The sequence below is a fragment of the Myotis davidii genome, unplaced genomic scaffold (assembly GCF_000327345.1).
Source record: "Myotis davidii unplaced genomic scaffold, ASM32734v1 scaffold64, whole genome shotgun sequence".
Taxonomy (NCBI): domain Eukaryota; kingdom Metazoa; phylum Chordata; class Mammalia; order Chiroptera; family Vespertilionidae; genus Myotis; species Myotis davidii.
Genome location: NW_006296226.1, coordinates 2,110,738 through 2,126,921, shown reverse-complemented (window position 1 = coordinate 2,126,921; position 16,184 = coordinate 2,110,738). Strand labels below are relative to the sequence as shown.

The 16,184-nt window shown below is 37.6% G+C and overlaps 1 protein-coding gene across 1 annotated transcript in view; it reads left to right on the top strand.

Moving 5' to 3' along the window:
* The window catches only part of TMEM245 (transmembrane protein 245), a 70,116-nt gene that overhangs the window by 28,985 nt on the left and 24,947 nt on the right, over nt 1–16,184 (top strand). The window contains exons 8-13 of the mRNA XM_006771219.2: nt 5,030–5,134; nt 7,401–7,483; nt 10,496–10,586; nt 13,605–13,703; nt 14,672–14,803; nt 15,784–15,819. Of these exons, the coding sequence (XP_006771282.1) occupies nt 5,030–5,134; nt 7,401–7,483; nt 10,496–10,586; nt 13,605–13,703; nt 14,672–14,803; nt 15,784–15,819 (546 nt within the window). The remainder of the gene's footprint in view (nt 1–5,029; nt 5,135–7,400; nt 7,484–10,495; nt 10,587–13,604; nt 13,704–14,671; nt 14,804–15,783; nt 15,820–16,184) is intronic.

Below are 16,184 nucleotides of genomic sequence, written 5' to 3'. Positions count from 1 at the left end.
CCTGCCTTGAGTGTGACGGAGGCGGTGCCCCAACTCCCCAATTGGCCCTGCTCTGAGCCCGACCAGGGATTGGGCCTGCCCTCTGTCACCCGGGAGCAGGCCTAAGCCAGCAGGTTGTTATCTCCCGAGGGGTCCCAGACTGCGAGAGGGCACAGGCCGGGCTGAGGGACCCTCCCCTTCCCCCCGAGTGCACAAATTTTTGTGCACTGGGCCTCTAGTTTTTCAATAAGTGACACAGGAAGATTTCAGAAGATAAATCTGTGAAGTATTTGTGTAATTCCCTAGGTTGGTAATTTTAGGTTTTGACTAGTATTCCAAAATTTTATATTTAACTTAAAAAAGATGGTAGTCATGTTCTGTGAAGTCTAATTTCATGTTTCCCAAGATACAGTTTGTGTCTGTGGTAAATGGTTTCCATGACTGGCTTGGGATTCTAAAGGTACATTTTTTAAAGACTTCAATAACTTTAATAACTTCAGATGTATTAGGAGAGCTATACCTCTAACAACGTCTGCATACGTAGTTCTAGATATAATTTCATTCAGTACTTAGGACAGATAGCAAAAGGTGACATCATTTACATGTATTATGTTTAAACACAGTAAGACTAAAAGTTTTTAGTGGAAATATTGTTACAGTCTTTAAGAAAGATGTGGTACTTGGAAATAGGTCCGAATGACACTTTTATATGTAGAGATTAGGGTTTCAATTTGTTGAAACGGGAAAGGGGAGACTTTTGACCTAAACTTTGGATTGAGAATAAACAATGTGTGGAGTATAAATAGATACACACCACAACTGCACGTATGTCTACACAAATACACACACACACCACACACACACACACACACGGATGCATATACCTGTTTAACACACACACACACACACACACACACGTATGGATGCATATACCTGTTCCCTACAAAACTAGTGTAAGTAAATGAGTATAATCCTTGGCAGATGATAGTGCTTCAGACATATGTCACATTTTCTTATTTTGATCAAAGCAGTGGTTTAAATGTATTTTCCTAATTTGTATATGTACAGGGTATCCCCCCAAAATGTGTATATACTTTAACATCTGATAGCTCAACTTTGAAAATGAAATGTATTTTACTAGACATTGCCTTTATAATTATTCAAAGTGTGTGTATACATTTGTTGGGGACAACCTATATATTGAAATGAAATTTTCCTCAAAAGATGGAAGGAGACCTAACGTCATTAGGTTTGATTTAAAGTAAAGTTAGATTACCTAATTCATGAGCCAAATTCCAGCTGATGAGTGAGTTTTAAAACATTCCTAAGAGATTAAGTAGCTTTTGTCTTTTCCTTGCTGATGCCATGTAGCATAGGTAAAGCATTGGTGTGGAGCTGGAGTAACTGCTTGCAGTTCTGAGAGTGTGTGCTCCAGGAAAGCACTCAAATAAGTTGAAGATCATTTCATTACTTACATCCAAGGTCAGAAATTGCAGCATTGGGTATTTAGTATTCCGAGCTCAAGTGGAGTGAATTAGGAAAATGAGAAGTGAGGGTGAAAGAGGACAAATCTTACGGTTAACTAAAATTGCAACCGATTTCTCAAGGCTTAATTTAGTTAAAAAGAGAAAGCATCATAAAAACCTACATTCATGATAGACTAGAAACATAAGTAGTGGCAGGACACTTTTTAATAGCTTGATAAATAAGGCCAGTGAGTTTAGAAATTTGAGTGTCTTTGATATGACTATAAATTTACCAACATCTCTAAATTTTTACACTTGAAACACCCAGAATGTCACTTAAAGTTTTTTTCTCTTCCCCTTTTAGAAAATAAAGTTTAACCACTAAAATGATTTCTGGGGAAAGTTCTAGGGACTGTGATTTCCGTGAGCAAGGCAGTGGTGACGGGGTGTGGTTTCCTTTGCCCAGCGTAGAGCAAGAGCAGGGTCAGCCTCACGGGACAGCACCTCCAGCATTCCTTCAGGCTTCTCCTCCACCTGCCCCCTCTCCGTGGCTTCCTCTGCGTGTTTCTCTTCCTGTGTCTGAGTTTCTGTTTCCTTGTGAGTCCTGCTCCATTCATTCACTCTTTCAGGGAATTCTTTTCCCCCTATAAGTTTTGTATCCGTTTTGTTTTTTTCTCCTCTTTGGGGCCTCTGTTCTATATACCAACTCCCTCTCCACATTTGTTTCTTCTTTTTCTTGACTTTTATTTCTTTCTTTATTCTTGTTTATTTTTCTAAGCCTATCCCGAGGATATGTTTCTTTAATTGATGAGAGAGAGAGAGAGAGAGAGAGAGAGAGAGAGAGAGAGAGAGAGAGAAAGAGAGAAAAAGGTGAGAGAGAAACATCAATTGGTTACCTCTTGTATGCGCCCTGACTGGAATCAAACCCGAAATCTTGTGGTTGTGGTGTATCGGATAACACTCCAACCAACTGAGCCACCTGGCCAGGGCTTCTCTCTCTCTTTTGCTGTCTCTTTTTGTCCTGTGTTTTGTTTTGTTTTTAAATCTAATCTTAACCACCCATAATGTGAATAGAAGCTCCTCCAACTTTTTTTTAGCTTATGAATGGAGGTTCCTAAATAGTTTTATTTTAAATTTTGAATGAAACAGATAACCCTTACTGTTATTCCTTGAATATAAATTTTTATTTAGGTAACGCTTACTATGGATTTTTTCCCACCCTTAGTTATACAGCTTGTGATAGGAAAATTCTACCCTGGTTGAAAAATATAACATTTAATTTTGTAATGTTGATGTACATAATGTGTTTGTGAATATTCCATGGTTTATATGTTAAAAATACCCAGACATAAATTCATTTATTTATTTATGTATTTATTTATTTTAATATATTTTTATTGATTTCAGAGAGCAAGAGAGAGAAAGAGATAGAAACATCGGTGATGAGAGAGAATCATTGATGGGCTGCTTCCTGCACACCCCCTACTGGGGATCGAGCCTGCAACCTGGGCATGTGCCCTTGACCGGTATTGAATCCGGGACCCTTCAGTCCACAGGCTGATGCTCTATCCACTGAGCCAAACCAACTAGGGCTAAATTTAGATATTTATACTTTGTAAACAGAACATCATTTATGTTTAAAAATACATTTTAGGATATGACTTTTCTAAAAAAAAATGGAGGCTCTCAAGTTATTTTCAGAAATTATAATTTGTGAATACAAATCTGGTCTTATTTCTGAAATTATTTATGCTTGCCTATTTAGATATATATATTAACTGAGCACTGTTAGGTTTTAGGGAACAAAGAGGAGTAATACAACACTAGCCCTTTATTCAGGAAGTTGTCTCAAGAACTATGTGTAGAGTTGGTTTCTGATTGTGAAACTCTTCAGTTTCATTGATTTTAGAACTTACATTCAAAATATGACATTGACCTTCCATATCTTAGAAATCTGTTACTATTATTTTTTTTAATCTCTGCATTGTCTTCCATGCTTTGGTGGCATGCACTTTAAATTAACTCTTCTATTTGAAGCTGTAACAGTCAAGATAGAAGATGAACTTTTTATCTTTGAGTTTACTGTAGCATTGATCTCTTCGTGACAGGATTCTTCATGAAAGATAAAGGGAATGCAAGCTTGTGAGCCTTGAATGGAAATTAATTTTTTAGAAGTCATGTTATTTTGTGTTGTTGTTTTTAATAACCATTCTTTGCTTTTGGATGTTTAACTCACTGTTTGGAGAGCATATTTCAGATTTAAGTGAAGAATATCTTAACCAGCAACATTGTAGTTCATGTTAGAGTTGAGGGTTGCAATGTGGTGTTTCAGCAGTCACCAGTCTAATTGGTTGTATTTTTGAAATGTTAAATACTAGCTTTGCATGGCAAGAATTCTACACATTTATCGGAATGATATATTCTGAAAATAAAAGTTTTTATATGTGGGATTATTTGTGATTGTGAAAAATGAGAAAAGTTAAACTCAAAATAGAATGTCAAATAGCATTGAGGGAGAGCATACTTTTAATTATTGATTTAGGAATAACCACTACATTAATGATTATTTTTTATTTGCAGTCAGTTATAACTTGTCACAAAGCTTGTATTATAAAAAAAGTATAGAAATTTCCAACAGAATACCAGATTTTTATGAGTATTTTATTATGAATTATTTTAAATAGTAAAAGATGTAAAGAATACTCATGAGACTACCCTCCAACTTCATAAAACATTACTTATATAATTGAAGCCCATTTAGTATCCCTCCCTGACCCTTTCCCCACCCAGAGTAACTATTATTCTGAGATGGGTATCTATCATTACCGTAACATTGGGCTTTTATTATTGGTTTTGTAATCCTACTGATATCAAAAGGAAAGCATATATTGAAAGTAATTCCTATTTTAATTTGCTCCTATTTTATCTATATATAATTTAGGACCTATTTTTATAAAAGTCACACTTTTTCTAAAGTCATCTATATTTGCTAATTGACAGTAAAATTTCAAAAGATTTGAGGTCAGCTAATTGATTATCATTATTTTGTTTAGAAATATTTACCAGATTATCCTATATAATAAAAGGCTAATATGCAAATTGTCCCCTCAACCCGGAGTTCAACCGCATACAATGCGATCAGGAGGCAGCGAGGATTGGCCAACCACCCACGGCCCCTTCCCCCAGCCGGCCCAGCCCAATTGGCCCTGATCGGGGCAGGCTGGCCAGAGCCACCCCCGCAACACCCCACCCCCCCCTGCACAAATTCATGCACCAGGCCTCTAGTAAATTATAATTTGAAATGTAAATTACCATAATATGACAGTTCAGTCATAATGATTATGTTCACTTTGACTGCTTTTTCTTAGATGTGACAATAAAAAGCTCTTTATATACTAGTAACGGCAATAATTAATACCTAATTTTATAAAGTTGCTTACAGTTTTCACTGCTTTAGTCATTGTTCCATAGTTTGCTTTGCAGTGTTGAATATCCTATTTTGTCTTCATTATATTTGAATACATATGTGTTTTTGTTAAGTTGTACTTTACAGCTAAGTAATCCTCTCTTTTATTTCTGTGCAGATTATCATCTGGTTGGAGAAGATGTTAGACAAAATAATTAGCATTTTCATCATATTTTTGTTAGTAATAGGAACCCTTCTTTTAGCCCTACTCCTGACTGCAAAGGTAGAGTAAATAATTACTATTACCACTAGTAAACTCTTAATTGTTAGAAGTGTAGTATGGATAAGAAGCTGATAGACAGTACGGAAAATGTCACTTTGCTTGTAAATATGTATAACTGTTATAACATAATTTGAATTACTGGTTTTGCCATGAATTTTTTTTTACCTAGTATATTTTTATGTGCATTATTATTTTATTATCATCAAATCCTCAGATGTAAATACAGATACAAAAATTGAGATACAGAGGGACAAGTGGCTTCTGTCAATAGGGAAACTATAGTCTTATGACTCCTAATCTAGTTAGTACCTTGTTCACTAGATCAGAATTTTTTTTTTAATATATTTTATTGATTTTTTACAGAGAGGAAGGGAGAGAGATAGAGAGTTGGAAACATCGATGAGAGAGAAACATTGATCAGCTGCCTCCTGCACATCCCCCACTGGGGATGTGCCCGCAACCCAAGTACATGCCCTTGACCGGAATCGAACCTGGGACCTTTCAGTCCGCAGGCTGACGCTCTATCCACTGAGCCAAACCGGTTTCGGCTAGATCAGAATTTTTTGACTAGCTCCTTCCTTCTTGCCTCATGGGTCTGTCTGCTGATATACCATAGGTCTTTATTTCTCACTCTGCAGGTCCTTCCAGCTTACATTTCCTTTCCCCTTCTTTGTTCAGACTGCTATAACAGAATGCCATAGACTAGGTGGCTCAAACAACAAGGATTTCTTAGTTGTAGAGGCAGAAGCCCAGATCAGGTGCCAACGTGGTTGAGTTCTTGGTGAAGGCCTTCTTCCTGGTTTGCAGATGGCTGTTCTTTTCTTTGTATCATTATATGGCAGAGAGAACTGTCATCTGTCTCCTGTACTGTATAAAGGCACTAACCCCATTCATGAAGGGTCCACCCTCATGATCTAATTACTTCCCAGTGGCCCCACCTCTTAACCATCACAATGGAGGTTAGGATTTCAGCAAATGAATTTAGGGGAATGCAGACATTCAGTTCTTAACACTCCTCTTTCATCTCATCAATGAATATCATTGTCCCAACTAAATGGTATCTATAAAGAGATACATTTTAAATTCAAAGGCATTAAAAGATTTGATAGTAAAGGGATTTTTAAAAAGATACACCATGAGAACTATAAACATAATAAATCTGGTGTGGTTATATTAATATCAAGCAATTAAAACAAGAAATCTCACTACACACAAATAATGATAAAGCAGTACTGCAGTAAGATACAACAATTATGAATGTGTATATTCTAACGATAGCTCTAAAATACATGAAGCAAAATATTCAGAATTAGAAGGAGAAATAGACAAATCAAAGATTATAGGTAGGAATTGACTAATACTCCTCTTGCAACAATTCTCTAATAAATAGGTAGAAAATTAGTAAGAATAAACAAGTCTTGAAAAACAGTCAGTGTGACCTGACAGTAGCAGAATCTTGTTCTTTTCAAGTAAATACGGAATACTCACTAGGATAAATCATACGCTCAGAATGCTAATTTAAACAAAGTGAAGTCATATACGGCCTGTTTCCTCACATGGGCTTGTTCCTGTTTTTAATCCCTCATTTTGCTGATTATTGGGCAAGGTAAATTTGGAGTAGTTTCTGTTGTTTTGTTTTTTTTATTACTCAGAAACCTTACTCAATTGCTTATATTTGCCTGTGTATCTTGCATTGTATTATAATTCTTTAATCTCTTTTTTTTAACCTAATGCCCATAGGAATAAATTGTTTCTATGGGCATAATCCCAAAGGAATGTTTAATAGGAAAGATGATCTTTTCTTTAAAATGACATGTTCCCATGTTTGAATCCAACACACACACACACACACATATATGTGTGTGTGTGTGTATATGTACATACAGACACATGCATTATATGGATTACACATATACTTACACTATACACACGTGAACTATATATATTATTGTGTATATGTGTATTTGTATGTATCTGTTTACATATTTTTTGCTTAAGTAAATTGTTGAGCTTCTTGAAGGCAGGGACCTATTATGTACATTTTATTTTCCATAGTGTGTGTGATAGAATATTATGTAGCAGCTGTTCAATGCATATTTCTAAATTAACTGCAACTAAGATGTATAATTATCTGACTCAAAAATATTGCTCCAATAATAATTGGGAGAATAAGTAAATAGAAAATTAGAAAAATAAATGTAGAAGGATAAATGTTTAGTTGGGTTTATTTTTTATTGAGATTCTTTTTATCTCATTTGTGATGCAGGTACATCAAGAAAGTGTGCACATGATTGAAGTCACAAGTAGTTTGATTAATGAAACTCTAGCAAATCACCCTGAGTGGGCAAAGTAAGAATATTGTTTCACAACGACAAAAATAGAGTTGGATGACCTCCGTTCAGTATCTGTTTGCATGAAATAGTCTTCATTGATGCATTGCCTTGGAAGAGAAAAGATAGGGTTTGCTAAAGCTTTGATGAATGCTGTCATTTTTGCAAAAGAATTGCCTGTAATCTGGGAGAAGGGTTGGTGGGGAAGTGCTTAAGATTTTGGAAACAAGTTATAGTAAATGATACCTTATATCTGAATTGAGAGTTACACTTCATAGCATGTTTATAATTTACAAAGTCCTTTCACCTGCTTTGGGACCTGTCTTCCTCCCAGTGACTGTGCAGTAGGTTGAAGAGATTATATCCATTTTACAGATGAGGAAATAGGATTGAAGGCTAAGGAACTTGAAATTATAATCTATCAGCAGAGTCAGCCCTCACATCCAGTGTTTCTGATCAAGTACCATTCCATGTAGGAGAGTTTTAAAAAGCTGTTTCATGAAAGGTCTGATTCTTTGGCAGCTAATTAGTGAGGACGAATATGCATTAATAGTAATGGCTTCTTGCACATCTCAGTATTCAGTAGATTCCTGTCCTGATGAAGGCGATTGACCTTGTGAGAAATTCTGTGGATGTTCCTAGAGGGGATACAGTTAAGAATCCATTTGATATACTTTCTTCCAATATGGAGCACATTTTATAAGTCCTGTGTAGGTGCCCTGGCTTCCTGTGGATGTGCTTGGTGAGCTGGTGGATAAATTAGAAGACTTAGGGTAGGGTCACCCTAGCAGAGCTTCAAAGAAAATGCAGTCAGATCACATCTTCATTCTTGTCTTGGACAATTCTATTAGTCTGGAACCCACTTTCTACTTTCTACTGACTAGAAAGTATATCAGAACTTGAGGGGCCACATGGTATGTTAGAAAGTTCCCTTTACTTCTGTATAATTGTTGGGGCTGTTCTCTTGGAAGTTCATATTGTGAAATAGATTAACTTTTACCCAGAAAGGTGAGGGCAGACCAGTCCAAAATGTAAGAAGTTGGTTTCCACTCAGAGTAGAATTAGTGATTCACTGAGGTAGTGACTATCCTAATGAAGGAGCTCAACATAGAGGCTGTAGTTCAGCGGTTCTCAACCTGTGGGTCGCGACCCCTTTGGCAGTTGAACGACCCTTTCACAGGGGTCACCTAAGACCATCCTGCATATCAGATATTTACATATGATTCATAACAGTAGCAACATTACAGTTATGAAGCAGCAACGAAAATAATTTTATGGTTGGGTCACAACATGAGGGACTGTATTTAAAGGGCCAGAAGGTTGAGAACCACTGCTGTGGTTGGTGTACGATCAGTTGGTCCCAAGATTGCTCAGGTGTTTGTGGCCCATGTAGTGTTGCTACTGCATACACACACACACACACACACACACACACACACACACACACAGGTACACACGTACACACACACACATATATGTCTTTGACTTGGCCTCAGGATAGCTCCACTTATCTGTTGCTGTGATGATACCTGTGTGAGTACATTGGTCAAGTGTTTCCACTGAAACCAGCAAGACTTGTTATCAGGCCTAATAGATGTTTGTTAGTTATTAAGGACCTATCTGGATGCCTCTACAGATCCTCACACTTTCGAGTATCTCTACAGGATATATTCTATAATAATAAAAGCATAATATGCTAATTCAGTGGTTCTCTACCTTCCTAATGCTGCGACCCTTTAATACAGTTCCTCATGTTGTGGTGACCCCCAACCATAAAATTATTTTCTTTGCTACTTCATAACTGTAATTTTGCTACTGTTATGAATCGTAATGTAAATATCTGATATGCAGGATGTATATTCATTGTTACAAATTGAACATAATTAAAGCATAGTGATTAATCACAAAAATAATATGAAATTATATATGTGTTTTCCGATGGTCTTAGGCGACCCCTGTGAAAGGGTCGTTCGACCCCCAAAGGGGTCGAGACCCACAGGTTGGCAACCCACAGGTTGAGAACCACTGTACTAATTGGATTGGATGTCCTTTGGACGACCTTCCAGACGAAGCCAGGGCTTCGAGGAAGCCTGGGTCCCGGGTGCCAGAGGGAAGCCAGTGCTGGCAGCCAGGGGAAGGAAGGCCTACTCTTGCATGAATTTCGTGCATCTGGCCTCTATAGTTTTCCCATAAAAATGTAGTATTATATAATTGAAAGTGTTCAACAGACCCTTCAAAACACTTTAAGTCTGTAAATCCTAGAGTAATTTAAAAGCTACTTAAATTAATTTCTCCCAAATCACATCTCTTTAGAGATTCAAATTTCCTGTTCAGATTCTTATACTGTAAGATTATTACATTTATAAGTATCTCTAAAGTTTTACTTGCTGAGAAGTACTTGAACTGACTGAGAATTTGCAAAAAGCTTCACAAGTATTTTCTTTCTGTGGAGTGTATGATGAACTCGTTAATATTAAAGATTCAAACCAATATGTGCATGTCAGCATCTCTAGTACATAACATTGTGAGGAGCAGTTAAGAGAATTGTTTAGATACAGATTGCTGGGCTCTAGCCCCAGAGTTTCTTTTTCAGTGGGTCTGAGTTTAGGCCAGGTTTCTAAGCAGTTGTGATGCTGCAGGTCCGTGGACCACAGTTTGAAAACCACCATTGTGCGTTCCAGATGCTGACCATCATTGTCCCAGAACTACTTCCTCTGGTGCTGTGTGAATAAGGCAGGTGACCCAGGGCTGGAGGGACAGAGAAACCCGGCAGAGCAGAATGAGAGAGAGGTTGTGGGGAAGTGGATACAAAAGATAAGGAAGGCTTGACAATAAATCCCAAATATTAGAATTAGGCCAATTAGGCCTGTAAGTCAAGGATTCCTGTGTGTGACTCATTTGTTTTTCTGTGTTAATGGCTGTTCATGAGTTTGTTAGTTCCTGATTGTTCAAGTACATCAAGTTCAAAAATTATGGGTGCAGTACTCTGAAAGTGTGCTAATTGTTCATTTTCTTTCTTTATTTAAATCAGTTGGCTTCCTGAGGCTCAGGTAGTCCAAAGAGCCCTCAATTCTGCAGCTAACAATGTGTATCAGTATGGACGAGAATGGATAACCCACAAGGTAAGGGAAGAGCCTCTCTTTGTGGATTTCCCTTTGCAAGTTCTTCATTGGCAGTGATTTCTTGCTTCGATAAAGCATAATTTCCGTTTGCAAACAGGTTTATATCTACAAGTCGACAAGCAACATACAGTGAAATTAGCCTTGTGCATGATCATACTGAATAGTGCTAGTAGCCTGAGCAAGCTCAGAAGTTGGCCATTGCTTCTTGTTCGAGGTGGATCTGACTCATTATTTGTGCACTAGGAAGGAATGTCACTAAGCTTGGTAGTCAAATAAGGTTCTCAGGGGCAAAGAAGACAGAAGGAGTAGCCTGTGAGGTAGGAGGAAACCCAAACTGTATGTCACAGGGGCCTAGAGAAGAAAATGTTTCAAGGAAGACTTGGCCAGCCAGCTAAGGCTTCACACAAGATGAGTACTGACTTGTCATCCCCATTTCATAGGTGAGGCTATTCGCCTCAAGTCAGTCAGTTCTCAAATGGCATTGTGACTGCCCTTAATGCTTTACTGTTCTTCTTGGGCAAAGAGCATGTCACAACCCACCCACAGTATGTGTGCTTCCGTGATCCTGTTAGTAGACTCCGTGCGCTCTGGCCCCGTCTTCCCAGTTTTATAACATGCTATAAAATTGTGCTGAACTCTCCTTTACTGTTATAGTTAGTTATTCCCTGTCGTGCTTGGAGTGAGCCTGCTGGAGGAGATGCCAGTTAGAAATGGTTCTTTATTGCAGTAAAGGCCACTGTGCCGACAATCTAGAAAAGGGGCTGTCAGTAACCTAAATTGTAGAACTCCTCTGGTTCCAGGGAGACTTCACGGGCTGATAGGAAAGTGACAGAAAGAATTGGGAATAGGAAGTCTGTGAGTCCCTGACAGTCATACTATGCAAAAGACACATTTAAAGAAATGAAAGGAAGTTAGCCTAGGGTAATTGTGGTTTTAATTATTTTGGGTAATTTGCTCTATTAGGTGTACTTTGTTCGTAGGTTATATAGGCTTGAGTTGAAAGACTATGAGAGAACTTTTCATCCTGAGTCTGCCACTTGTCTGTGTAATTCTGAGCCTGTCATAGATCCTTTTTAAATCTGTTTTCTCAAATGAATAAAGGAGATGCCAAAACTACTTTCCGTCTAACTCATGGAGTTGTTGTAAAGATCACATAACGTAGGTGAAAGCCATTTGTAAATTGTACAATGTGATGAACAGATGAAGGCTTTGATATTCACAGAGTTGTGTTTGAATAAATCAGTTAAATATAAAGAACAACATTGGTGTAAAAAATCAATAAAATATATATTAAAAAAAAAAAAAGAACAACATTGGGCAGATGTATTTGCATCAGATATGTCTAACAACTGGTTTAAGCATCTATAAGGCCAGCATCAAGTGGGCAAAAAGTATGAATAGGCCACACTAAAGGAAATACACATTGAAAACCAAAATGGAAAATGGTCATTCTTGTTGCTAAAGAAGAAAAGTATAAATAATCAGTTATCACTTCACACCTTATAAATTATCTAAAAATCAGTTATCCATAAGGCTTTGGGAAAATTGGTTCACTTAGACCAGTGGTTCTCAACCTTGGCTGCACATTAGAATCACTGGGAAATCTTTTTAAAATCCTGATTTCTGGGCCCCATCCTCTGGAAATTCTGTTTCTTTGTTACTAATGTTGTGGCCCCACCCCATAACAAAGAAACAGAATTTCTGGAGGATGAGGCCCAGAAATCAGGATTTTAAAAAGATTCCCAGGTTATTCTAATGTGCAGCCAAGGTTGAGAACCCCTGACTTAGACAATGTTGGAAAGTGTTAATTGGTACAATCCTTATATTTAACAATGCAAGAACCATTAAAAATGCTCATTTCCTTTGACTCTTGCACATTTATCTTACTATTAGAAATAAGGATAATATTGTGTATTGCCGGGGTTCTTGTCCCAGCATCAAGAAGCGTTCAGCAATCTGGAGAAGGCTGTGCGTAGATTACATAGGAGTTCAGAGACTAATAAAGAGTCCGGAGGCGAAATATAATTTTGTAAGGCATTGGGGGTCTTAAATCTAAGGTCTCAGGTTCTCCTCATCCCCAGCACCCCATGCTTTTTATCAACACAACTTGTCCTGAGGCGAGGCAGAGATATACACTTCAAAGGGTCAGGGTTTGGTACAGAGTCCATTGTCAGATTGGGGGAATTAGCCTACGCTGTTCAGGTGTTTGGCCAGTAGGAGGCAATAACATGTAGATTAAGATGCCCTTTAGCCAAAACCGGTTTGGCTCAGTGGATAGAGCGTTGGCTGGGGACTGAAAGGTCCCAGGTTCAATTCCGGTCAAGGGCGTGTACCTGGGTTGCGGGCACATCCCCAGTGGGGGATGTGCAAGAGGCAGCTGATCGATGTTTCTCTCTCATCGATGTTTCTAATACTCTATCTCTCTCCCTTCCTCTCTGTAAAAAATCAATAAAATATATTTTAAAAAAAAAGATGCCCTTTAACTGTCTGGCAGCCAAGAATCAATTTAATGTATCCTATTCAGGTTTGGCGAAATGCCTTACTCTGAGACCTGACATCTCTCAGCAAACTAACAGGCATATTTGTGTTTATAGCTAGGGTTCTAAAATGCCACTTAAAGTTCTGTGGCAATTCTCAATAATATGATAAATGTAACATGAGACTTCAATATAATGGGTGGGCACTGGGGTCACATGGAAAGATTTTCCTCTGTGCAGATATGATCAGAGATGCCGGTAGTCGTGGCTTTATGTGTACCCTTCTTTTACAGTTTGAAGTAACTCTCCTTGAGACCTAAGGATAGAGGAAAGAAAAAAGAAGCAAAAGACGAGAGGGAGGAAATTTACTGGGAATATTGAGGAGCAAAGTTTATGAAAAGAACATTGTGTGGCTAGAGGCAATTAAATAGTCTGGAGCATTTCAGTTTGATTTGGAACAAATGTAAAGACCCAGCATGTATTCATTTTACTGGGTTATTGCCTGGAATATTAAATCAGATTATATCTGTATTTCTTCCAGCTTCATAAAATTCTTGGAGATAAGGTGAACAATACTGCTGTGATTGAAAAGCAGGTACTAGAACTTTGGGACAGACTGTATCATTCTTGGTTTGTAAAGGTAAGTTATTTTAGCTAAGGATTTCAATGGTAAACTAATAAAGTCCTTTTATTTTATAGACCCAATGACTAAGTAGGACTTTAGTAATACTGGAATTTCACTTATTGACATTTCTAAGCTACAGGGTCTTAAACCTTAGGCCACAAAAAGTCAAAGTGATTGATGGTTAATCTCCATGGCAGAGTCCACCAGTCCCTCTGCTGTATCAGTATTCTGTCATCTGTTCGTTATCATCTACAGCCTCTCATCATCTAAACTAGCTCTGGGTAGGAGAAATGTAATGCAAGCCGCCTAATGTTAGTTTTTCTAGTGGCCATGTTAAAAAAACAAAAATAAACCGGTGAAATTCTTTATTCATAGCTCTTTCAAACCTAGTTATTCCTGCATTCCTGGCAATGCAGTTCTCTTCCAGACAGACAAGTTAGACTCCCCTCTTGTTTCTTTTTCATATTCTCCCCCCCCCCCACACACTGCTTTATTGATAGATAATTGACACATAACATTGTATTAGTTTTAGGTGATCTTTTTTTCATATTCTTTCTGTTCCCTCTGCCCTCTTTATCTTGTACAGAAGATTAATAAGGGAGAGGAGGAAAGGAGGAAGAAAGCAAAAATGAGAGAGAGCAAAAAAAAAAGGCAGAGGGATTAAAAGGGGGGAAATAATAAAAGTAAATGCTGTGTTTGTGTACAGTTGAATATACACTGAGGAGTAAAGTGTGTCCACAAATGTACTGAGGAGAAAAGCACTCAAGCTAGGCTGAGACTCAGTAACTAGCATATTAACAGAAAAATACTATCTTTTAGGTCTTTAGGTGGAGTTCTTAATTGATTTCTTAAATAATGCAAAGTTTTTCACTTTTGTGTATTTATTAAAGTGCTCAAGTGGACCTAAACCAAAAGAGGTTATTTATACTTTCTGTTCTTGAGCTTAAGATGGAGGTTTCACGTCTGAACTGTTTTTTCCATAGAACGTCACGCACTCTGGGAGGCACAAAGGACACAAGATGCATATAAACCGGCAGAACAGCTGGCTGGGAGACATTCTGGACTGGCAGGATATCGCGTCCTTCGTCCACGAGAACATCGAGACATTTCTTTCTGTAAGAAATAGTATTTATAGCTAAACTGGACTTAGAAGTAAAAACAGAAACACTAATTTTCAGTCTTCTTTACCCACTTAAAGGTCTTTATTTACCCTGTTTTTAATGCCACAACATTTGACGTTTTGAAAATTCTAAATGCTCTAGAAAGATGTCCAAAACCTGTAATGCCCTGATCCTGATGCCTGGAGAGTAACCAAGAGATGCTGAACCAGGGAGCATATGCAGGATGCTGTGGCTCTCTGGGCTAGGTATCCTTCTCCCCATAGGATACCCAGAATGGCCCCAGGTGGACCACTATAGGGGGAGCTGCCTTTCTGGTGGGTGAAGCCCTTTTGGCAGCTGGATATATGGTTTTCTCCCCCATGCACCATCCACCTCTGCCTTTTGTTGTTGTTGTTTTTTTACAAAAGGTTAGAAGGTGGCAAGGAACAGTTAGCAGTGCTGCTGGGTTTTAATGACTGCTTTTCATTCTGTAGTGTACTTTTTGGGGAGTCAGACTGTGGCTTTTCACAGAGACAAGAAAAATGTTACTGTGAAATAACTTTCACCAAATGAACAAAAATCGATATTTGCAATGCTAGATTTTTTCAATTTAATTTTTATCAAATAATAGATGAGTATAGTTGAAAAGCCAAAAATGCTTTAAGATTTATTTTAAATGCTTTAAGATTTTAAGTGAAAAAAATAGCAATTTTTTTGTGCTTCTCCACGTCAGTCTCATTCTCCAGAAGCAGTTGTCAAGTCTTTTATTCTGTTTTATTTTATCATTTTATTTTTAAAATATATTTATTGAATTTATTGGGGTGACATTGGTTGATAAAATTATATAGGATTCAGGTATATAATTCTATAATACATCATCTATATATTGTACAGTGTGTTGTGTTCACCACCCCAAATTTAGCTGTTTCTGGGTGTTTACCTCTGAATTTCTAAAATCCTGTTTACGCTGCTCTTTCTTGGTTTTGCACTTTTAGATATTATCTTTTGGCTTTCCAATATGGAAGATGAAGGTAAAGATGTGACTCTCTTTCGAGTCCCTCGGTGCTCTTCTCCTCCTTTGGGGTTTTTATACAACTCCTTTGGTTCCTTCCCCCATTCCTGCACTCACACTTTCCCTTCCTCCCATTCACCTAATAGAGCTATAACAGTTTGAAATTGAATCTATCTATTTCTGCCATCATACTTTGTCCAACAGCTCTTTCTTATATTCTAAACCTTCCTTCCAATCCTCTTGAGTACACAGAGAGGTTACTATTTGATCTTGGCAACTACCAGTCTACAATTAATGAGTTCAGTTAATATCTTAAGAATTACCACAGGGCATTTCCTATCAGTGTAACCTAGAAACTATTCAAAACTTTAAAAAAAAAAATGC